The 24594-nt window shown below is 40.5% G+C and overlaps 1 protein-coding gene across 1 annotated transcript in view; it reads left to right on the plus strand.

Moving 5' to 3' along the window:
- LOC100770890 (protein C9orf135 homolog) overlaps positions 1 to 7066 on the plus strand; it is a 103814-nt gene extending 96748 nt beyond the window's left edge. The window contains exon 6 of the mRNA XM_027406512.2: positions 6884 to 7066. Coding sequence (XP_027262313.1) covers positions 6884 to 7066 — 183 coding nt within the window. The remainder of the gene's footprint in view (positions 1 to 6883) is intronic.
- Positions 7067 to 24594: the final 17528 nt, after the last annotated feature.

Below are 24594 nucleotides of genomic sequence, written 5' to 3' on the forward strand. Positions count from 1 at the left end.
TTAATTGTGAGAGCTAGTCAGTAATATGCCTGAGCCATTGGCCAAACAATTATAATTAATATTAAGCCTCTGAGTGTTTAATTGAGGAACTTGCAGGTGGGATAAAAATATCTCCATTTATAGGTAACTAAACCACGTCCCTTTATCCTACATAAATCAACATGTTAACTAGAGCAAGGACACATAGCTATGGTACAGTTTTCAACCTCAGGGAAATTGATGGAGTATAATTATGTAATCCACAGTCCACAACAGATACCATCTACGGTCCCTGCGATGTTCTCTACAGCTATTTTCTCCCTGCTGATGATCACTGCTGCGTGTAGGGCACTGACTCCTCTCCAGGCCATCTGTCCCATCACACTGTCTTCCAAGTAAACATTTTGTACTGGTGCCATCTCAAATTAGAAATGTCTAAAGTGTGGCTCATAATTTCTCCATAAAAGAAGTCCTCCCCCATCCCCGTGTCTTATTCTTTTTAGTGGTGTTACAACTCTCCCCGCTATGCAGATTTGATGCTATGAATAATATTGATTCTTTGTACCCAGTTAGCCATGAAAAATGCTCTAAGCTCCTTTTGTGAAATGTTCTTTGTCTATATTCTGCAGGAACCTCTGTGCAATAATGCCTAATGTGTACACATGAAGCACTTACCTCCCAGTTATCCTTATCTATAAAAAGCTCAGATAGTTCTTTCAAATCCTAGTCCTGACTCAGAGAAACAGGTAGAAATCGTGGTCTTGGTAGCAATGAATACTGTGCCTTTCAGCAATCTGTAGTAATTCAAATGTCTGTTCCTGCAAATAATTCTAAACACTCTCCCATGCCCACTAAGGAAACATTAAGCAAGGGTTTTAGGCATTCTGTTAGGGAGCTGAGCATATCATACTGTCTGCAGCTAGTGTTTGAAGAGGAGGAGAGTCTAACTGGTAGATAACCTTCTTACCAACTCTATCATGGTGGGAAACAATTCCTCTTTCCAGATACAACCTCATTTAGATGCCACAACTTAGTTACTATAAGGAGTATTCAGTCTAAATCGTGCCCTCTCCCCATTTCTCCCTCTCTCTCTTTGCTTTCTCCACCTTTTGTATCTATTTGAAATTTTGATAAAGACAGGATCTCACAGTGTAGCCCAGGTTGTCCTCAAGTCAAGGCAGTCCTTGTGCCTTAACCTACTAAGTATGGGCACTATAGGAGTGAGCCACTGTGCCCAGCTCTTGGGTGTTACAAGAGTGAGCCACTGTGCCCAGCTCATGGGTGTTGTACGAGTGAGCCACTGTGTCTATCTCATGGGTGTTATAGAAGTGAGCCACAAGGTAAGTCACTGGATTAAGGAGTGAGCCACTGTGCCCAGTTCATGGGTATTATAGAAATGAGCCACTGTGCTCAGATCCATCTCTCTCAAAAATACTCTCACTTTCTCAAAGATTATCTCCCATTATCTGTATACAGTGAAGAACTAACAAATCAAAGACAAGACTACTATCCTTTCCAAGTCCTTGTTCTAAGGGCTACCTGGCTTGCTTGCATCTGGAAACTTGATTTTCAGGATCACAATTCTCTTATCAGAATGGCTCCCTGTGCCAAAGCTAATCATACAACCCACATGGTTTATGCCAAACACCTGTTTTTCTTCTGGTAATATAAAATTTTGGTGCATGCAGACTGGGGTTGGATGTGACCAGTGCCCAATAAAAACCATGGGCATGCATTTCTAATGAGCTTCCTCTATATGAGGGGCTCATATATATTTATCCTTGTTGGGATAACAGTCCAGGGGTCTGCACCTGGTATCCTCTGGGCTTCAGCCCATGCACCTGTTCTCCATGCTCATTTTACTTCATATCCTTTTGAGATAATAAATCGTGGCTATGTGCAGAATCCAGATACACACTGTGAGTCTTCCTAGAAAAATCATTATACTCAAGGGGGATTTGAGGTTCTTGGTCCAACTTAATCTTCTCCTTAAAAGGAGGAGAGAACCTAGTGTATCAAAAATGACTAAAATCTGTGTTCCACGCGACCAGGATGAATGGCTTTTGCTGAGAAGGGGAGTCAGCTTCCTACTGTGGAATCTGGGTGAGCTGTGTCTCTGCTGGAAATGGTGTTTTGAATCTAGACGATGAAAAGCAATGTGCATTCCTCCTGATTCACTTTGTGTCGAGTTCATTCTCAGAACTTGGTCATCATTGAGGAAGCCCAAGGAAGCACACAGGAAGGGCCTGTGCAGTCATTCCAGCCAGTAGCCTAGAGCAGATCCCAGTGAAAACCTACCAACTACTAACCACAATGAGAGAAAGTTCCCAGGTCCTGGCCCTCAAGGCACCCTCAGTTTTCAGGTCATCCCGGCTGATGCCCTAGACACTGTGTCTAGGGTGTACCCTAGACACCCAAAGAATCTGGAGGTGTTGTAGAATGGCCATTTATATTACCAGAGTTGGATGGCTTGTTATGGAGCAGCAGGGATGGTAACTTTCCCTAAAAGGACATCTAGCTATAGTGAAAGGTACATGTTCAGCATCATGATTCCTGAGAAGAGTGGAGTTTACATGTGGTGTTCTCTATCTGTGTTTGTCTCTGGCCACCTGGTGCTCTTTCCTTGTTGTCACTAATGGCTAACATTGATCAACGCTGAAACTCACAGCCCCTTTCCTTTCTTATCTTGGGTGGAGATCGCCTGGCTCACTTTCTACTCTGACTGGTACTGTAGATGCCACAGAAGCATCTGTGACTCCCATTCTGTCTCTACTCCAATGCTCAGCTCTGCTGTCTTTATTAACATCCCGTTTCCAAAACCGCAGCTCCTTTCCGATCTTGGCCTCCCCGTGATACCCAAAGTGGCTCAGGATAGATGACTCTCAGAGGTCCCTTCTGCCTGACAATCCAAAGTAAGTGAGAGGCAATATTACAGGTCACCAATTTTAAGAGTTCTCAACTGGGTTGGGGCCATGAGACCTCTATGGCTATCTGTTTTTATTTATTTTATTTATTTATCCACTATACTTCTTCCTGTCCAAAACAAAGGGGCCCTTCATGGTTAAATAGCAGGAATAGAGAAAACATTGTCCTTTTCTGCTGTCCCGATTTCCTTCTTTCTCAGTGTTTCTTCCTAAGGTTCCTCAGACTCTGTCTTCTCTCCCTGACTCTTCCATAAACAATTGGAGTAAAGGATGCTTTCTGTGTACATTTAAAGGAACCCTGTGATCTGCTGTTTGATGGCTGGTGTTCAGACTCCTCAAGCCTGTTTGTTCATTTACTAGGATAATACCTTGCTGGCTAAAAAATTTTGTTTTGTATGCTTCAAGTCAGCATTACTTTGGTCTTTGACTGGTATTGTTCTGAAACACATTTTATACTCCCTTTGAGCAAATGAGTGGTTATACACACTGAGGGGAAACATTAATGATTTTTAAATCACCTCCCCCTGTTTATCGATCTGCATGGTACTCCAGCTTGCTTGCTGGAGTTCAGGACTCCCACTATCCCAGCTTTGCCTTGGGGTCTGAGCTGTAGTCACTGTGGGGTACCTGCTTTTTTCATGTTCCATCTCAAGGCTTTTGTATTATGCTTTGGAAAGGTTCCTCATTTTACTTCCCAGTGAGGAATCTAATCTCAGTTGCTGATAATTTGGTTTTGTTTCTGAATGCCTGTGTTGTTCACCTGTTCTGTTTGGCTCTTTCTGATTTCCAGGCATCTCCCCTGCCACCAGCTCATCCACTGTTTACCTTCACTCCCACTTTTTAGTGTGTGCTCTGCTGTCATGGTTCTGACTCATTTCCTTGGTCCAAGGGTCTCAGTGTTCTCATGTTGCATGAGAAATTATGTCAAGATGCTTTTGGCATGATGCACAAAACCCAGCTTAAACTGAATCAGACAGTAAAGGCAATCAATTGGCTCACATTTTTGAAACGTTAGACTTTGGGAAAGGTCAATACTGTTTCTTATGGACTCTCCAAACTGCTCTTTACAAGTATTGGCTTCAGGGACTGGAGAGACCCTGAGTTTCATCTGCAGCACGGAAAATAAATAAAAAGAAAAAAAGAACTTGATCTCATGATATACTGGCAGCAGGGAAGCTTCCAGTTGCAATCTGGTCTAGAAGCTTTCTCATTTAGGTTGGCAAGGTCCCTAATGATTTGTTCTACTCTTTGAAGACCTGCTGACTTAAGGATGCAGTGAAACCACACCAATTTTCTTAGGTAAACTAGATTCTGCCCCTACTTCTGTTCTGAGGTCATCCTGCTTCACATTGGCAGCTCCACACTGGGAAAGGGAACTCAGGGAGAGCTCGGGTTAGCTCTCAATATTTTGTGTGAAAGATTAAGCTCAAGTCCTCCTTAGTTTTCTGACCTCTGTCACTTTAAATGAGCAACAGGATGGGTATTTATACCATGGAAACTGGCTACTGTTGCACACTGGCTCATTTGTTCAACTGGCAGGCATGCTGTAATACATGTTAACAGGCAACAAACTAGTCTTCTTAACTAGTTTTTCTGACTTTAGAATCACTCCCTTCAATGCACATGTTGATTTTTAAACAACGCTTTTACTGAGATATAATTCACATGCTACAGAATTCATCTCTTTTAAGCGTTTGGTTTGTTTCACTTTGAGTAATGTTTTTGCTCATGTCATAGCATCCATCAGTATTTTATTTCTCTTGGTACTAAACAGTATCTGTTTGTTCGTCCATCAGAAGATGCTGTGTGAGTTATTGAGACCCACTTCCAACCACAGTTCTTAAATCCAGTCTTTTCTTCACCAAGTGCAGCAATTCAGAGAACAGGCCCTACATCTTACTTGGGAAAACAATCGAGCTGGCCCTGGTGGTATGACTGCTGATAAGCAGGACTGAGGGTGTGAGAGCAGGAGTACTGGTCCAACTCCTTGCTGTCTGCTACATTGGGTGAGCTAGCTGAGGCAGTGTTGGAAAGCTCTCCCCATTGGTGACAATGAGGGAAAGCTGGCAGACTGACCAACGCAGCTACCATCCAGTCCCAGAACAGGATTATGAGGTAACCCACCCCAACACCCACCTTATCTATGAACTGCTGGAACATGTGAAGGGGTTGGACCTGCAGATCCAAAGCTACAGGATCTCCATAACACAAGGCAACAATAAGATATCCAGGAGGAGTCCCAGTAAGGGGCCCATTATCTTTAGTGTAGCAGAAGCCAGAGGCCTCAAACCAGACCAATGACTCATTCCAATGAACACTTGCAAGTAAAGATGTATGGACTAAAGGGTATACTGTGTGACTCACTGGACCATTCTACAGCTTCTATGCTGAGATTTTGTTTTGTTTTATTTTGTTTTTTTGTTTTTATTTTTAAATTTTGTTTTGGCAGGAGGTTGCAAGAGCATGGGAGGAAGCAAAGGAATAGTGAGATGAGTGGGATTGGGATGCATGATGTGAAATCCATAAAGAATCAATAAAAGTTTTTTTAAAATCCAGTCTTTTCTATCTCTAATCTTTTAATACTTATGCTTCTAGAATCATTTCCCTAAGATATAACACTTTGACTTGTCATTCACCTCTGCCTATGAGAAGCTACAGGAACACATCAACCTTGTATTTGAAATGTTCTTCAGTTTGACCCCAATAAGGAAAGGAATGAGAAGATTCTGCTTCCTTCATGTGGATAGTTTGGGCCAATAATACAAAATGTCATTTAAAGTGCTTGTTTAAGACTGATGGACCATGTATTCCCCCATCCCTCCATCAAACCTTCCATCCATCCAACCAACCAACCAACTGGCCAATGGAAAAGTCCCTCCATCCTGAATATGGCACCCAATGGCAAAGTCAAAGTCCAAACCATGTAGAACAGTATCATGGACTTAATTTATGCTTAAACTATGATGTCATAGTTTATGCTTCTGGAGTGACAGTCGGTCTGAAGTCAAATAGATCGGCTTGTAACCAGCAATAACACTGGCTTCCTTTACATTCTCTCCTGGGGCTTAGGAAAGCCTTTATTTATGTGCAAAATGGGAGTAAGAATCAAACCCCAGTATCCCATTATTGGATTAGAAGACACAACTCTGAAGTATTGTGCTCAGCCCATAGTGGGCACTCCACAAAGAGGTGGACACTGTGGTTGAATATATGGTTACAATGCCATTCAAAAAAAAAAAAAAAACTAAGATGAAAGTGTCTTTGGTGTTCTCTAATGGTTTTATAGCTTGAGTGGTTTCATGTTCATCTTGTTCTGGGCTTTAATATTAGAACTGACTTAAAGCAGAAGTCAGGTGATTCATTTTATCAGGCTTTATGTTGTGGATCTTCATCACTCCTGGTGTAGTTGGGAAGAACCAGTGCTTTCTTGGGAAATGACAACAATAACATCATATTTTATTACTAGGAAGCTTTTTAGTGAAGTAGCCTAAAGATAAGCATCTTAAACTATGTTGGGCTGTTTTGAGTCAAATTTCTCATAGGAATGAACCTCAGAGATTGGCATTTACCATTGTGGGAAGCATGACTTAATGACTAGTAAAGATTTAACACAAGAATAATCCTGACTTATTGATAAAAGATGTTGAAAGTAGTTAATCCTAATCACTTAGGTTTTATTTAGATTATCATAATGCTTCAATTGGCCTCCATGCTTGTACTTAGTTTAGAAAATTTGTACATGCAAAATAATGTACAATTTTAAAGTCTTAAAAATCAAATTACTGTGATATAGATTCTTCTTTCAGGATTGGAACTACTTATAAATGCCTAGACAGTGTTTGGTTGCTCTTCATTGAGACATTTGGTAAAAATCAAATAATCAGTTGTTGAAAATCTGTTTAGTCGCAAGAACAAACTTTTGGAACTTGTTTCTTTGAACAAATACTTCAGCCACTAATATTTCTTTCTTCTCACTGTAGGCTTGTCCTCGTCAAGAAGACTACTCCATAGTCTACAGGAAGTGCCGTTCACAATTCACAGACCTCAATGGCTCCAAACGTTTTGGCATCAACACATGGCATGATGAGAGTGGGATTTATGCTAATTCTGAGGCAAAACAGAAACTCTATTCATTGGCTGACAATCCTATTGTCCCACGTTAAAAATAAGCAATCACTCTCTCAGGCGAATGAAAAATACCAAATGTAGCAGTTAATATATTCTTTTAATAAACACAGTCTTCAAATCTAAGGAAATGTTTATATTCATATTCTCATGAGCTACCCTATAATTCCCCAAATTTAGCATATGTATCACTAAGGTGAGGCAAACAATTCTAGAATGTATTTATGGTTGCTTTCTTTGTTGTATGGAATATGTGTTTCTTTCATAGTTACAAAAAAATGGACAAAACTGGCACTATCCAACTTGTGATTATTTAGTATGTAGCTAATTTTTATTTGTTTGTTTGTTTATTTTATTTTTTGTTTTTATATCCCCATTGCAGTTTCCCTTCCCTTCTCTCCCCAGTCCCTCCCCCATTTCCCTCATCCCATCTAATCCTCCTCCTGTTTCTATTTAGAAAAGGGCTGGCCTCCCATGAATATCAGCCAGCCACAATGTATATCAAGTTGCAGTGGGACTATACACCTCCAATCCTATTGCGGCTGGACGGAGCAATCCAGTAAGATGAAAGTATCCCAAAAGCAGGCAGGAGTCCCACAACAAGACAAAGTTACACAAGTGTAACATATATGCAGAGGGCCTAGGTCAGTTCCATGCAGGTTCCCTGGTTGTCAGTTCAGTCTCTGTGAGTCCCTATGAGCCCTGGTTAGTTGATTTTGTGGGTTTGAGGGTGATCTGGCTGTGGCATCTGTTACCCCATTGATTGCCAGGGTTTATTTGGCTGGCTAGGCTTGTGTCCTCTTCCTCCCTTACCACTCCATGTGTGCATCCCTCCTGAAGCTGCAAGCTCCGTCAAAGAGGATGAAGAGGATGACCTTCCCCAAATAGAGGAGGGTAGGTCTTCTGTCAAGGGTATACGAATAGCTGCACTCCCCTGCTAAACCCTCCAAACAATCTAATTATTTTTCTTAAGTGAGCTAATTTTTTTTTATTTTGGTGGTTCTGGAGATTGCATTCAGGGCCCCACACATGCTAGGCAAACCCTCTCCTACTAAGCAACGTTCCTAACCAATTTCTTCTCACTTAAAAAACTTCAGTGAAAACACAGTAGTTGTGATATTTATGCCATATAATATGTTTCAATACAAGTATACCATGTACAGCCCCATGTGGCAATAAATGCCTGTGATCTTAGTACTCAGGGGATTGAAGCAGAAGGGTCCAGTGGTGAAGGCCAGGCTGGGTTACATACCAAGTCCTTGTCTCAAAAATCCAAAAACCAAAACAAGCCAAAAACACAAAAACACAAATCAAATATATAATGTATAATAGTAAAGTTGAACAACTAGTTTTTCAAAGAATTATCATTTCTTTATGTTAGGGACATTCAACATTCGGTGCATTAGCTATTTTGAAGTTTATAATTAATATTAGAACTAAATTTACCTTACTGTGCTATAGAACTCAGGAGCTGGCTCCTCCCTACTAACAGGTCCTGTTTTCTAGCCTTTGTCAGTCACACCTCTCAGCCCCCTCCTAGTCCGATGACCACTATCCTCTCCACCTTAAAGATAAGTTTTAAGTGTGTAAAAATATAGATTAAAGACAGAGAATTAAAGTTTAGGCAGCATTACTCCTACAGTGATGGGGTGTGTGTGTGTGTGTGTATGTGTGTGTGTGTGTGTGTGTGTGTGTGTGTGTGTATGTGTGTGTGTGTGTGTGTCCTATAGGCTTTGATTTTTCTGTGGTAGCTAACTGCACCCCATTTATTCAAGGTAAAATCTGTTTAAGATAGAGGGGATCAGACAGTGTGACCTTTGGAAGTGGCTGGGAAATCAAATCATTTAGGATTAGATTGAAAGAAATCTTAGGACTTCTTGACCTACCCTCTCATAAATTAGGTCCTTTATGGTACCAGCCACCTGGGACTGCAGGACAAAGTGGTTTACACACTAAAAGTCCCCTTTTCAGTTTTAGAGGCTGGAAAAGCCCCAGATCAAGTTTCTGACAGGCTTGGCTTGTGTCAAGGACTCATTTTTTTGCTCTGTCCTCTTATGTAGTTGAAGGATGAACTTGCTCTCTTATAAGACCTCAGTATAGTTGGGACAGACCACATCCTGATGATCTCACTTAACTCAAAATACCTCCTAAAGACCCTATCTCTCCAATAGTCATGCTTAAACCTTAGAGTTCTGCATATGAATTTGGCTGGGGCACAGAATAGCATAGAATGGTTGGCCAGAGTTCTATTAATATCATATTCTGTATTCTGGATGATTTTTTCCAGGTGAATTTGAATTTGATTTCCTTTGAGGGTGGTTTTATTTTATCAACCTGGCTTTTATTTCCCCTCACTATTATCTTACTTTATTTTTTAGTGGTGTGTGAGTGTATGTGTGCGTGTGTGTGTGTGTGTGTGTGTGTGTGTGTGTGTGTGTGTGTGTGTTGGAGAGTTTATATGCTTATGAGTGCAGGTTCTTGTGGAGGCCAGAACAATTAGAGCCCCTGGGAGTTGAAGTTATAGGCAGTTGTGAGTGACCTGAGGTGGGTGCTGGGAATTGAACTTGGGTCCTGTGCATGAGCAACATGGGCTCTTAAATGCTGATCCATCTCTCCAGTCCCATTACCATCAGTTTAATTAAAAAAATAATAAGTTCATGGGCTAGAAAGATGGTCCAGGAGTTTTGAGAACTGGTTGCTCTTCCAGAGGACCTGGGTTTTATTCCTAGCACCCACATGGCAGCTTGCAACAGTCTTGACTCTATTTCTAAGAAATATAATGTTCTTTTCTGGTCTCTGAAGTAATTTTTGATGATAAATGCTATTTGAGCACTCTATACAGCTCCTGACTTGCAAACTGTGAGCAATTGTTAAGTTATATGAGGAAAAAAGTCATAATTAATAAAATTTTGATAAGCCAAGTAAGCGTTCCTTGCCACTTTAAAGCCTGTGTCTATGTAACATAGAAACATGTAATCAGACATTCATAAATGTGTGTATTATGCATTAATAAAACATTGAAACAAAAATTAAGCTCCCAGTAATGGTGGGGCTCATGATGGAGCATGAGCTAGTCCCATGTGACCATGACCCTGTTAGGCCATTGCCTGTTGGGCAGGTCAAAGAATTATGTGAGGGACATGGAGACCCCTTACTGGCCCAACTTGTGATGCACTAAAAGGACCAACCTAATGAGGAGACCTCAGCCTTCATCTAATTGCTTCCGTAAGTTCTGAATAGTGACACTCTTCTTTTGGAGCCCATCTACTTCATTCACGCTTGTCTTATGTCTTAGTTAGTTTTCTATTGCTGTGATAAAACACACAAAACTTACAAAACAAAGTATTTAATTTGGGCCTCATAGTTCCAGAAGATTAGAGTCCAGGACCATCATGGCAGGGGACATGCCAACAGGCACAGTACTGGAGTAGTCAGATGAGGACTCACATGTTTATTCACAAGCAGACAGAGAAATCTTATTAGGAATGGCATGAGCTTTTGAAACTTCAAAGCTTACCACCAATGACACATTCCCCCCAAAGAGACCATACCTCCTAAACTTTCTGAAACACTTCCACCATCTGGAGACCAAGAATTCAAATATGTGAGCTTATGGGGGCCATTTGCATTCCAACTCCTATACCGTAATAAGTCTTTGTGCCCTCTGCTAGCTTCCTTGTCAATGATTCCTTATTTTTGAGAGAGTTATTGCCTTGGAATAACTTGGAAGTTATTGCCTGGGGTGGTTTTGGTAAGCATTGATCTTCTTTCCTGGTAAAAATTAACCAAAATCCAGAGATGACTCTGTTGTACTCAAAGAACATACATCAATGTTGCCTGTCTGTGTTAATTCTTTTATCTGTTACTCTAGTTCAGTTGTTCTCAACCTGTAGATCAAGACCCCTTTGGGGTTGCTTATCAGATATCTTGAATATCAGATATGTACAATATGATTCATTGTTATGGAATAGTCTTTTTGTACACTTTGAAGATGTGTTGCTCTCATTGGTTTAATAAAGAGCTAATGACCAATAGCTAGGCAAGAAGACATTAGGTGGGACTTTTGGACAGGGATGAAAAAGGGGCAGAGTCACCAGGAGATGCAGAGAGAAGCAAGATGAACATTTCCTGCTGTAAAAAGGTACCAAACCATGTGGTAGTATATAGATAAGAAATATGGTTAATTTAAGTTGTAAGAGGTAGTGAGTAACAAGACTAAGCTATCAGCTAAGCATTTATAATTAATAGTAAGTCTCCATGTTAGCTACTGGGGAGCAGTCCCAAAGAAAAAATCAAACTTATAATTCATAAAAGTAGCAAAATTACAGTTATGAAATAGCAATGAAATAATTTTATGTTTTGGAGTCACCACAACATGAGGAACTGTAAAGGATCACAGCATCAGGAAGGTTGAGAATGACTGCTGTAGTTGATACGTGCTTAGGATGACTTTTCCTTCTACTGATTACAAATTCAAGTTTAATCATTACTAATATGCATTAGTATGCCCTGAAATAATATTTATTAGTATGCTCTGAAATAAAAATGACCTTATCCTTCCAATTCCTGCCATAAACACTGTAAAAGCTCTGCTGGAATGGTTGGAAAATGAGTACCCAAACACCATACTGTGCCATCATTTAATAGATAATTCTTTTCCATGAACAGAAAGTTTTGATGTCCACATCCTTACCTTAGAAGCCTGTCACCTGTGCATACCATTGCCCTGGCAGACATCATACATTGAGAAAAAGACTTAGGTCTTCTATAAAGGATAAGCTTAATAATCAGCTTTGTTGTGGATTGGCAGAAGAATGAAATAAGAGATTTCATTTACAATAGTTGAAGAAAACTGATTTCTAATGATGGTTACTTCTTCAACTAATCTGTTCAGTTTCTCAGTGAATGAATGGACATCATGAGCTCTGAACACTAAAGTTTAGCTCTTTAGGACAAAAAACTCATAGTGTTGTGGATTTCTTTAGATAATTGATCTTAGCACAATTTATTACAAGAAATATTGGAGTTCAGAGCTGGTCATTATTGAAGAATGTCCTTTTAGGAAGGAACTATACTGCCTCCTGTCAGAACTATGTCATGTCAGAACTAGGTAGAATTCTGAGACTTCCCAACATTTGTTGTTTTTGTTTTTAGTGTCTTGATATAGCATCCTAGTATATATGAACTGATTTTTAGCTGTGATTCTTCAATAACATGATATTGAACATCTTCCATTATATTCTTTGGTCTTTAAAAATATCTTCTTCAGAGAATTGTCTTAGGGTTTCTATTACAACAAAACACCATGACCAAAGCAACTTGGGAAGAAAAGGGTTTATTTGGCTTGCAATTCCATATCATTGTTCATCATCAAAAAGTCACAATAGGAACTCAAACAAAGCAGGATCCTGGAGCTGGTGTGGAGGCCATAGAGAGTTACTGCCTACTGGCTTGCTCACCATGCTCTCTCAGCCTGCTTTCTTATAGAACCCAGGACCACCAGCCCTGGGACAGCCCCACCCATAATGGGCTGGGCCTTCCCACATCAATCACTAATTAAGAAAATTCCCTACAGCCTTGTCTACATCTGGATCTCATGGAGGAATTTTCTCATTTGAGGCTCCCTCCTCTCTGATGACTCTAGCAGTGTCAAGTTGACTAGCCAGCGCAAGAATCTTTATTTAGATCATTTACCCACACTTTAGTTGGGTTATTTATCTTTTTTTGGATTCCTTTTTATATTAAATTATGTGTGAGTGTCTATGGGAGTTTGTGTACATGAGTGAAGCCGCTCATGGAGGCCAAGAGGGCATCAGATTCCCTGGAGCTGGACTTAGTAAGTGTGGTTTTTTGCCTGGTGTGGGTCCTGGGAACTGAACTCAGGTCCTTTACAAAAGGAGTCTGTGCTTATAACCTCTGAGTCATCTCTGGCCCTGTTACTTATCTTTTAAAATCATAAACTTTTAAAACATATTTTTTAAAAAAGGAACATAATCTGGAAAACATTTTGTTTGACTTGAGAAGCAGCCTAGAAACTTTACTGAGAATTAATCATTTGAATTTCTATTTTAAAACAACAGCAAATTTGAAAGTACAAGTCTGGAAGATCTTAAAGGTAAAGATGCAGAAATGTGCGTACGTTTGAATGTGTCAATATGTCTGATAATGGTGATATGGGAGGCCAAGGAAGGAATATTATGATTACTCACAAAATTTTGTATAAACACATTCTCTGCTTTTTCAGCATATTCCTCTGTTTCCTTTGTCAATAACTTTAGACCTGATAAACTTACCAGTATTTTTCTTGTGACAGATCACTAGGAAATCTCATGTCACCGTGTAATGAAAGCTTGCTTTTCATTTCAGAAGTGTGAATACTGAACAAGTTGATATAAATTCCCTCATTTCTAGAAGAAAATATGCATGTATGATGTGTATGTCTCTCTGTACAAATGTATAAATATGCACTCATACACATACCATATAATGTGTTATATATTGTATAGGACAAAAAGGAGATTTGCAATTTCTCTGTTAGCTTTCTCTAATCACCTGGAAACATGCAGACTTAGAACAACAAATGGTGTTTCATGTTTTGAGAGTCTACTAGGTGGGATCTCTAGACTTGTCTCATTGGGTTGGGATCCAGAATGTTCTCATTCTGATAGCAGGCTACTGACTCAAGGTTGACAATGCCAAGGGTACCCTGGCCATGTGTAATCATGCAGCAAAGACAGGTCTCGATGACACAGGAGTGATGACAGGGTTCCCAAAAGCAGTGGGTTGGGAAGTGTCTGTGCCTAAGGGCTTTTCAAACATCTGTTTGTGCCAAGTTTACTGAGTCATGGCCAAAAAAGGTTCCGAGCCCAGCCAAGTAGTGGGGACTGGCTTTGCAAGGATCCTAGAAGGAGGGGCAGTTTCTATTTTTTCAATTAATCACAGAACTGTTGCACATTTCTCATGACAAATCTTTCTTTGTAAAAAAAAAAAAAAGAAAGAAAAAGAAAATCCATATAACATTTCAGTCAGAGAATTATTTTACATTAGTGACATGATTTGGTCCTTTTGGATGACTTCAGGCTTACTGTTCTTGCTCTAGCTGTTAGTGAAATTTTGTTTGGGATCAAGACAATGAGTAAAACGTGTTTGCCATGATCAAATGGTGCTCTGAGAGAATGTTCTTGAAGAAGGGCATCTGGGGATTGTGTTACCTTTTATTAATATCAAAATCCATGCACAGTGATTACAAGACAGAATGAGGAATCTGGGTCATGTCACCAGCTGCTCTGCTGTTCCCGCTCACTGCTGCTCTGTAACCTCATTCCCAAAAAGCAATGGGGAAGCTCCAGTTGGCTTGCTGCCAGCTCAACCACCATCCAAGAGACCATGTGACCTCCTCACCCCCCAGTTCTTATCAGGTCACATATCCCCAGAGATGACCACACCCATTAGGTCAAGCAGCCAAAGTACAGTTGGTTTTCCGACTGAATTCCCACAACTTGCTCAGGTAATTAATGAAAACACAATCGATACGATTTGTTTAAAATATTTGGTTAATTAACATGCTTAGCCTATCAAGGATTTAATGATCTTGCAAAAAGGGAGGAGCTGTAAGATTACCTTAAAACAATCTTACTTCCTGCACAGCAAGCCTGGCTTTTCCAGAGTCTTCAGTCTGCTCAGATCTTAAGTAAGCTAAAGCATGGATGACGTGTTTGGGATGAATATTCTGTGTGGTACAGTTTGCCTCCAGAATGGCTCACTGACATCCTTGGAGTGGATACACATTTTATAAGTTTTCAGAAGGCTGTGGGTAATGGCTCATCTCATCTGCACTTGTGGTGCCATTTATTTGTTTTATAAGTTTGGAAGGTATTTATGAACAAGAGACAGAATTTTGTCATTGTGTGTGTGTGTGTGTGTGTGTGTGTGTGTGTGTGTGTGTGTGTGTGTGTGGTTTCTGAACTTTGGCTCTTAACATTATTCCTACAAGTTAATTTCTCATCACAGATAAGCAGTGTACATTAACTGAACCAGTGGAGCAAAACAACCAAAATAAGATGTGGAGCTAGATGCAAACTTGATTTACCTGTGATAGTTATAGATATATAACTCCATAGATGACCCAAGGTTAATCATAAGAATAGGTACTCTGTACAGCTGCAATGACATGAAAGTGTCTTCAGTTTTCCTTTAGATGTTGCACCTTCTTGCATTCTCCAGCACCCTTTGCAACTTAGGCTTCCCCCTCAATGCTTCATGCATTGCCTTGCCCTGGGCTCTCCACTGGGCATCTGATCTTTGACACATGGCCGGGTCAAGCAGGCCTTTCTCTAGACCCTTAATGCCTCTCTCTCTTGCATTCTATCTTCCTATAAAACCAGTACCACATGAACAACCCTAGACTCTTATGTCAGTTGGAGTGATAGCCAGGCTTCCTTGAACTGTGGCTACAATGGCCTCTGACTGACTGTGTAGTTTAACCTTGGAAAACAATTCCTGGGTGGCTCCTTTCCAGTAGGGCACCCTTTCAGCTGTCTGCATGAACTGTATTTTTAGGCACTCTCCTTTTGAATGGAAGTCTTTAAACTTCATTTGCCCTTTTTTTTTTTTTTTGGTTTTTCAGGCAGGGTTTCTCTGTGGCTTTGGAGGCTGTCCTAGAACTAGCTCTTGTAGACCAGGCTGGTCTCGAACTCACAGAGATCCACCTGCCTCTGCCTCCCGAGCAATGGGATTAAAGGCTTGTGCCACCAACGCCGGCGCCCTTTGGTATTCTGGCGCCCTTTGGTATTCTGGAGCCTCTTTTGAGTGAGGTCTTGCCATCAACACACTTCCTAGTGTCCCAGTGCGAAGAGTGACACTTCTCTAATGACACTAATCTCTAACAATTACAGCCATCTTGTCTGCAACATCAATGCACTTATTCTCTTTTCCTCACTAAGCTGTTTATTTATTTATTTATTTATTTATTTATTTACTTATTTATTTTGGTTTTTCAAGACAGGGTTTCTCTGTGTAGCTTTGGAGCCTATCCTGGCACTCACTCTGGAGACCAGGCTGGCCTCGAACTCACAGAGATCCAACTGCCTCTCCCTCCCGAGTGCTGGGATTAAAGACATGTGCCACCAACACCCGACTGTATGTTTATTTTTTACTTCTTTCTGTTCCAATGTTTCTTGACCGAACTCTGAGAGAAGCTGACTGCAAGCAATGAATAACAAACATGTCATAGCCTGAATGTTACACTGTCTTCAAATTTATTTGCCTAATTACTCCATTGTTTTAAAATTCAGTCTCACTAAAGTTTTCAGGCCACTAGTGAAGCAAAGCCAGATTCTTGGCCAAGAAGTAAGACAAACAGCTTCTACTTAACTCTAGTTACCAAAATAGTCCTTTTTTCCTCCTGAGTTCTCATGAGCAAGGTCTTTGTGGGACACAGTCTATATCAGCATGCTGGTCTTCTAGATTTAACCATAACAGGATGGTCCATGAGTTCTGCCTATCGCTCCAAACCTTTCCAGATTCCTCCCACAGACCAGTCTAAAGACTGCATGTTCATCACAGCAATGACTCCACTACTGGTGACAATTTTCTTCCTAGCTATTTTTTTTTTGTCCTGACAAAATACTTGACAAAGCAAGTTAAGAAAAGAAAGATTCAGCTGGGCGTTGGTGGTGCATGCTTTTAATCCCAGCACTTGGGAGGCAGAGGCAAGGCGGATCTCTGTGAGTTCGAGGCCAGCCTGGTCTCCAGAGCGAGTGCCAGGATAGGCTCCAAAGCTACACAGAGAAACCCTGTCTCAAAAAACCAAAAAACAAAACAAAACAAAAACATGAACAAGAAAAGAAAGATTCATTTGGGCTTATGGATTTCAAGCATCACCGTCCATCATGGAGGGAGGCACAATGGAGTGCCTTGGTCCTTGTTGGTGGGGGAGTGGAGACATCAACTTGCTCACATGGCTATGAACCATGTGTGATTTTAATGAGAAATGTTTCCTATAGCCTCGTGTATTTGAACACTTGGTCCCCTATTTCTGGTGCTGTCTAGGAAGGTATGAAACTTTTAGGAGGTAGAACTGCTGGAGGAAATATATCACTGGGGGTGACCTTTAAGGTTTTTATAGCGGGGCTTCACTTCCTATTCTTTCTCTGCTTCTGGTGTGTGGATGCAATGTCATCAGCCAGCCAGCTTCCTGTTCCCGCCACTATGCCGTGCCTGTTTGTCACCACACTTCCCCATCTGGATAGAATGCATCTCTTCTGGAATTATAAGCTAAAATAAACCATTTCCTTCTTTAAGTTGCCCTTTCTTGGGTGTTTTATCAAGAAAATTAAAAGAAACTAGTAACTACCAGGAGGCAGAGAATAAAGACAAGAACTAAGGCTTGGATATAACTTCAAAGAAAACTGTGAGCTAGGCCACAACTTCTAAAGGCTCCATTGCCTTCACATAGTACCAAAAGGTGTAAATGGAGAAGAAACCTGAGCCTGTATTTGGGTCGTTTCAGATTAAATCCATAACATCCTGAATCTCAGAGTGTTTTGAACAATACTGTAGATATGGGATATTTTGAACAATGAGAGGCTGGTTATGAGATAGGTTTAGACCCTTTGAGGACCAGGGACAGAACAGTCTAAAGAGATGTGTTTGGATATCAAGTTGACAAGGGGTGGGCTTGGATTCTTAATCTTCATTGTCAATTTGACTGAGAAATGATTAGGAAATCAGTAAGGCATACCTCTGGATCTTTGTGCAGATTATATAGGGAACTAGGAAGCTTTGTGAATGTGGGCTGTGCCAGCTGATAAGATGAGAAAAAGCAAAAAGCTACTGTGCTGACATTCTCATTCTGCCTGCTTACTGAGTTGTACTCCATGCCATCCTTACAATGGGTGGAAACCTCTGACACTCTGAGACCAAATAAACAATGTCCCTTTTGATTTGTATATATGTTATTCTATCACAGTGATGGGCCTAACAAAGACACTAACCCATTCTTGAGGGCAGACTACTCTGATGACAATTTCATTATGTTAATAAACTTTTAATATTATAACAATACCAAACTCCAACATAAATTTGGGAGGGGACCTTCAAAGAGAGAAGGCAAATAGTCTGAAGTCTTAGTGTGTGACATGTGAAAAGATGTATTTGTTTTTTTTTCTTTTTTAAATTTTAATTAGAAAGAAGATTATTTTACATGTTAATCCCAGGTCCCTCTCCCTTCCCTGCTCCCCTGCCCCCCCCCAACTAATACTTATCCCATACCCTTTCTGCTCCCCTTCTGTAGGGGGTCTTCAAAGTCTGTCATATCCTTTGGCATAGGGCCTAGAGTCCATTCCTATGCTAGGGATAAGTCCTGATCCACTACAAGGAGCCCCATAGATTTCCAAGGTCTTCTCACTGACACCCACATTAAGGGGGTCAGGATCAGTCCCATGCTGGTTTCCTAGCTATCAGTCTGGGGACCAAAGCTCTCCCTTGTTCAGGTCAGCTGTTTCTGTGGGTTTCATAAGCCTGGTATGTACCCCTAGGCTCATCTGTCCTCCTTCTCTGCAACTGGATTTCAGTTCAGTTGACGGTTTAGCTGTGGGTGTCTGCTTCTACTTCCAGCAGCTGCTGGATGAAGGCTATACGATGGCATATGAATTAGTTATCAATCTCATTATTAGAAGAGGGCATTTAATGTAGCCTCTCCTCTGTTGCTTAGATTGTTAGTTGGTGTCATCCTTGTAGCTCTCCAGACATAGAGATAATATAATAGAGGGAGACATTATAGGTTTAAAGAGAAATCAGGCACTAGGGGAAAGATATATTTGTAAGGAAAAATAACAACTCAACTTTGACAATTCTTGAAGATAAGAGAATTACTTTACTTTTCCTGAGTGTAATACTAATGAACATTGCAGTTAAAAGTTAATTATGACATCTTAAAAATACCAATCTACATATTTTACTTTTTAAAATCTTTATTGTCCTAGAATCCTTTGTAGAGTTTCCAGGGCACTAACTAGAACAACTACTAAAAAGTAGGTCACTTTTGTAGGAAGAGAAACATCCAAGTTTCATGAGTAAGGAGGGAAAGGATTCTAAATGCTTCAAATTTGCTCGAGAGTGGTCCCTTCTGGGCCCAGATGCTGCTTAGAGGCTCCTGTGTAGTTTCAGAGGTCTTCTGGATTCTCCTGACAAGATTCAGCAAGTAAAAAAGAGGGATGCCTAGTTACATTTGAATTGCAGATAAATGTAGCTTTTTAAAGGCAGGTATGTCTCATATATATATATGGTAACTGAATCCATATTCAACTGGATGTCTTATATTTTATCTAGCAGTCTCAATCTGGCTGGCTTCCCTTGGCACGATGAGAGAACCAGCAGGTGACAAAGGAAGTGGACTGAACAGTGTTTACAAGATGTTCCCTTCTGGCTGATTGCATCCCTTGGCAGGTTACACCTGTCCATCAGTCTTCTGCCTTCATGTTGCGGGAACCTCTTTTTTCCATGCTTCTTGTGATCCAGGGAAAATACATCTAACTTGCATGCTCTGGGTCCTACCTCATTCAGGGGCACCATTAACTGTTATTTCTCTAGTTTGTTGCACTTCCCACCATACTACTTCTATGCCCTATTAAAAATTTCTTAAATAGCTTGAGTGGGCATGCCGTTTCCTACTTGCATGCAGAAACAGATGATCTTGTAGACACCCAGTCTCTGAGGTGTCTTTCTGGTGGTAACTTCAATTTCTCACAGCACTGGAAATATTGAGTCTCAGGCTGCATGAGGTACTGTGTGCACTGCCCTTCCCTTTCCAGCATCAATACCACTGGGCCTAGATTTTTTTTTTTTTTTGCTTCCTTTACACAATGTCTTGGTTTCAGCTATTACAAAATTTATGCAAAATTATGATTTTGCTCTTTGAGTTAGCATGACATCAATGACAAAAAATGTTTATATGTAATGACACAAAAGCTTTAGACATTCCAAAGTGTGATGGGGTGTCTAGAAATTGGTATTAAAGCATATGGTGGTTATGATGGCAATCTTACATGTCATATTTGCTAAGTCGAGATGCCTATATAGTCAAACATGATTCTAGATGTTTCTACAAGGGTGTTTAAGATGAGACATATTTAAACTTGTGGAGCTGAATAAAGCAGATTGATCTCCTGCATGTGGACAAGGCTCAGCTAGTGTGCTGATTAGCTCTGTCAACCTGACACAAACTGCAATCACTTTGAAAGAGCAAACCTCAGTCTTTCATCAGACTGGCCTGTGGACACATCTTGGTGGCATTTTCTTGATTAACAGAGGGTACGGCTGTGGGTATTGTCATCTCTTGGCAAGTTGTACAGGAAAGCAAGCTGAGCAAGTCATGGGGAGCCTTCGTAAACTCTCTTCAGTTCCTGCCTTTAGGTTCCTACCTTCATTCTTTGCCTTGGCTTCCCTTAATATAGATTATAAAATGAACTCTTTCCCCCAGAAGTTTGTTTTGATCAGTGTTTTATCACCCAACATAAAACAAACTAGGTCAACCAGCTAACCAATGACTTAAATAGAACAAATGACAGACCTATAAGCAAGAAGGAATTCTTCCTTACATGTTCTTTGGACTTGAATTCTAATATTGGCTTTTCAAGATCTCCAACTCTCTAGTCAGCCTGCTGATTTTGGACTTGCCTGTCTCAATTACTACCTCAGGATACACTAGTTTGCACACTGTTTTTCTTCAAGAGGTAAAACTACTGGATTAAACAATGTGCATTCTCTTAATTTCATGCAACAAGGAGTCCAAGAGTAAGGTATTTGTAACATGATTAATAAAAACCCAGAGACTGATGTTGGGGTTCAAGCTTCAAGCTGAAGATCAGAAAAGCAAAGCAGCCAGCCACTAGCTCTTACCTCTACCTTAGACTAAACTGATGATCCAGCTAACTCCACAAATCCTGAGACTGCAATCCTAGACTGCTGTGCCCTCCTCAACGAGGTTGGAGATTGCCTAATACTAACTTTGCTTCTTCTTTTATACCTCTCAAATTCTAGGATTAAAGCGTGTGATCCCAAGGGGTGAGATCACCTTTGTGTGAACTGTTTCTCTTTAGGACTCGATCAATTTCGCATAGCTCAGTGTGGTCTTGAACTAACAGAGATCCATCTGCTTGTCTCTTGAATCCTGGGATTAAAGGTGTGTGCCACCACCACTTGACCTCTATAGCTTGTGGCTAGCTTTGCATTCTGAACCCTCAGGCAAGCTTTTATAAATCATAAATAATGTATCACCACAGTATAAGTCTACCTAGGGCATTGTCCAGGTTCTGCAGTTTTCTTGCCTCTTCCCTCAGGTTGGCTATATAACAGTTAAAGATGTTTCAGGCTTCACATTCAGACCCAAAATGTTCAGTGTGGCTGAGTCTGTTTCTTACATCTGGGAATCTTTTTCTAGTAGCTTTCTTAGCACAGTCTCTGCTTTGTGGTCCCTATGTCTGTTGGCCCAACAAGACTGGAGTCTATTTACCTATGTCTGAGGCCAGATTTCTCCAGATTCTATTGGGTGGTCACTTGAGGGGAAGCAGGGTACTCTTGGTGGAAAGAGAGAGAGAGCAAGCAGATTTTGGGAAGGCAGCCAGTATAAGCCACCTGAGGGCTCACCTAGATGTTGAACTTTCCTTGGTCAACATCTAGGTTTGAGAGAAGAAAGTGAGGTCTAGGTATGGGCTGCTAGAAGAGATTTAGAAAGGAAGACATACTCATGTATGGACACAGAGACACCTCAAAATTATTCAAATACTCTTTGGATGTAGGTGAAATTGACTACTTATAGGCTATAATTATTTTACTGTATATGTTTACAGTAGCATAAGGATTTAATAAGACATCTTTACATTAATATTTATTGGTGTGAATTCATATAGGTGCCTAGTAGGTGTGCCTTTATTGGAAATGTGAAAAATATGGATAAATTCCCAACTGAATCTCAAGCACTATAAGAAAAAAATGCATTTTTAATGCCGTACCTTGAGCCACCAAGTATAATTCAAATTGTAATTGGCAAATAAGGAGAGATACAGGATGAATGTCAGGAAAAGTGTTTTCAGCATTGTATTCTTTAAAAGGACTTGATTCACATCTTTATTAAAAATTTTCATAAACTCACAAAAGGTCCAATTCAAGTAGTATTTCACATGGCAGGTGATAAGATACCAATAATTAAGGGCTGCTTATATGAGCTAAGAGTTGCCCACCTAAAAGCCCTTAGTATTGCTTAAAGGAAACTAATTGCATACTTACATAGTAGCTTTTGCAAAACTGAAGTTCATCAGACAAAGAAATGTTTGTAAAGCAGCTCAAGAAAAAACAGAAATCTTAAAGTGTTTTTTTTCTGTTTAAGCCAGGTGAAAAAAAAATGTTGGGAAACCATAAAGAGTGTGTCTTGCAGATACCTTTTTCCCATAAGTAATTTAAAGTCCAAATGAGTGTGTACAAAGCTCTTTTGCATCACAGGGGAGTGTTGCACTTTGGAAAGTTTTATAGTTCAGGATAATGACAGGCAAAGGTGGAGGCTAAGGCGGAGGATGCAGGAAGGACTCAGGAAATGAGGTGATGAATTTTTTTTGAGACAGGTTTCTCTGTGTATCTCTGGCTGCCCTTGAGCTCACTCTGCAGACCAGGCTGGCCTGCAACTCTAGGTGATGATCTTTAACTGTTTTGTAACATGGGAAGAAATATAAGTAGAAAGATGACTCAAGGGTAATGGAGGAGAGTGATCGAAAAGGAAATGATTGGGGAAAGAATAGCAGTGAAGGTGCTACTGGAAGTGTTCTGGGGAGAGATGAGTGTGGAGAGAAAGCAGCATGCAGAACTATATAAGACGTAGTTCAACATGATTAGTTAGCTGGGAAGGGCGCTGCATAAGAATCCGTGATGAAATCAATGGAAGCATTAACAGTGAGAAGGAATATCAAGGGGAAAGCAGGATGTGCATCAAAAGGCATCCTGTTCCAGTAATGTCCAACACATATTGGGACATCCCAAAAGTTGGAATCCACAGCCACTCCAGGTTCCACAATGGAAAACCAAGATTTTCTCCAAAGAGTTATAGTGCCACTAACAAACATGTTTAATGTCTCGATCATGTCAAGCTAAAGAGCTGATGTCCATTTTCTACTGTTCAATGTTGAAAGTCTAGAAAGGTTTAAAGAGTCCACCCTGGCTGTTTCCCCATGAATAATCTCCCTCCCACCCTTTCAGCAACAGCACTTTAGGACAGAGACAATGCCTAATAGTCTACGCAGAACAACTCCTTCCCAGTCCCCAAGGCTTCAACTGAGGTTAGCCCACTGTCAGAAGCATCCAAGACTCTTCACCATGTCAATGACTTGGGGTAATTTCTCTGCTGCTTTCTCTGGAGTGAGAAGCATCAAGGTTACTTCCATCTTCTTTCTTTTGTTGTCTCATTCTGCCTTCCAACTACTCATCTCCTTGTGTTCTTTCTTTCACGGCTACTGTCTTGATACTTAGTAAAACCAGAAACCCCAACAACTTCTTATTCTATGTTTCTGTGTTACAAAAGAGCTTTTTATGCACTCGTTAAACTTGTTTATTTGTTTGATTTTTGGAAACAGGGTTTCTTTGTGTATCCCTGGATATCCTGTCCATTAGCTCTATAAGACCAGGCTGGCTATGAATTCACAGAGATCTGCCTGCCATTGCATCTCCAGTGCTGGGACTAAAGGTGTACACTACCCTTCAGTGATGGGAGAAGTCCTTCTGCGTATATGTTTGTCTTATTGGTTGATAAATAAATCACTGTTGGTCAATAGGAAAGCAAGATAGGTGGGGGTAGGAGTCAAGGAGGATCCTGGGAAATGCAATAAAGAGCAGAGTCACCATGTGATCCCTAGGAAGAGAGGTTGAATAAGGCCAGCGTCCTCAGTAAGCACTTATAAAAATATATGGATGGTAGTTATGGTTGATAATTAAGACTGAGCTAGCAAATAAGAAACCCTAGTGATTGGCCAGCAGCATTGTAACTAATATAAGACTCTGTGTGTTATTTGGGGGCCCTAATGTGGTGGCGGAACTCAGGAGGCTGGCAGAAAGAGTTCTCATTACAATTTGGCTTACCATTGAACTTTAAACTGCCTATGGAGGTTATCTGCAAGAAATATTTGTTAGGTTCTTTTCTTTGCCTGGTTTAAACAGAAAAATGTTTTCGGATGTCTCCATTGTATATAATGAGAATGGGGCCTGGAACAAAGATCTATGGGAGTTTGCTATGGTAGATATGCAGTTTTCAATTCAAAGAAACAAGGTCTGAATTTACAAAAACCCATGAGAAAGTTATTTAGGGATGATGCTGTGTAGACAACAGAGTTTAAGGGCTGGACCTTTGGAGTTGCTTTGGAGTTTGTCCAAAGAAGGAGTCTAACTTCTTTCAAAATAAGATGTGGTTGACTATGAGATATATGGTTTCCAGGAAACCAAAGGTCCTCAAGGTGGCCTTAGGACTCAGACAAGTGAGAGAATGGGAAAATATGACAAAATGAGCTTAAAAGCCTGTTAGTGGAAT

The sequence above is a fragment of the Cricetulus griseus genome, chromosome 3 (assembly GCF_003668045.3).
Source record: "Cricetulus griseus strain 17A/GY chromosome 3, alternate assembly CriGri-PICRH-1.0, whole genome shotgun sequence".
NCBI lineage: Eukaryota > Metazoa > Chordata > Mammalia > Rodentia > Cricetidae > Cricetulus > Cricetulus griseus.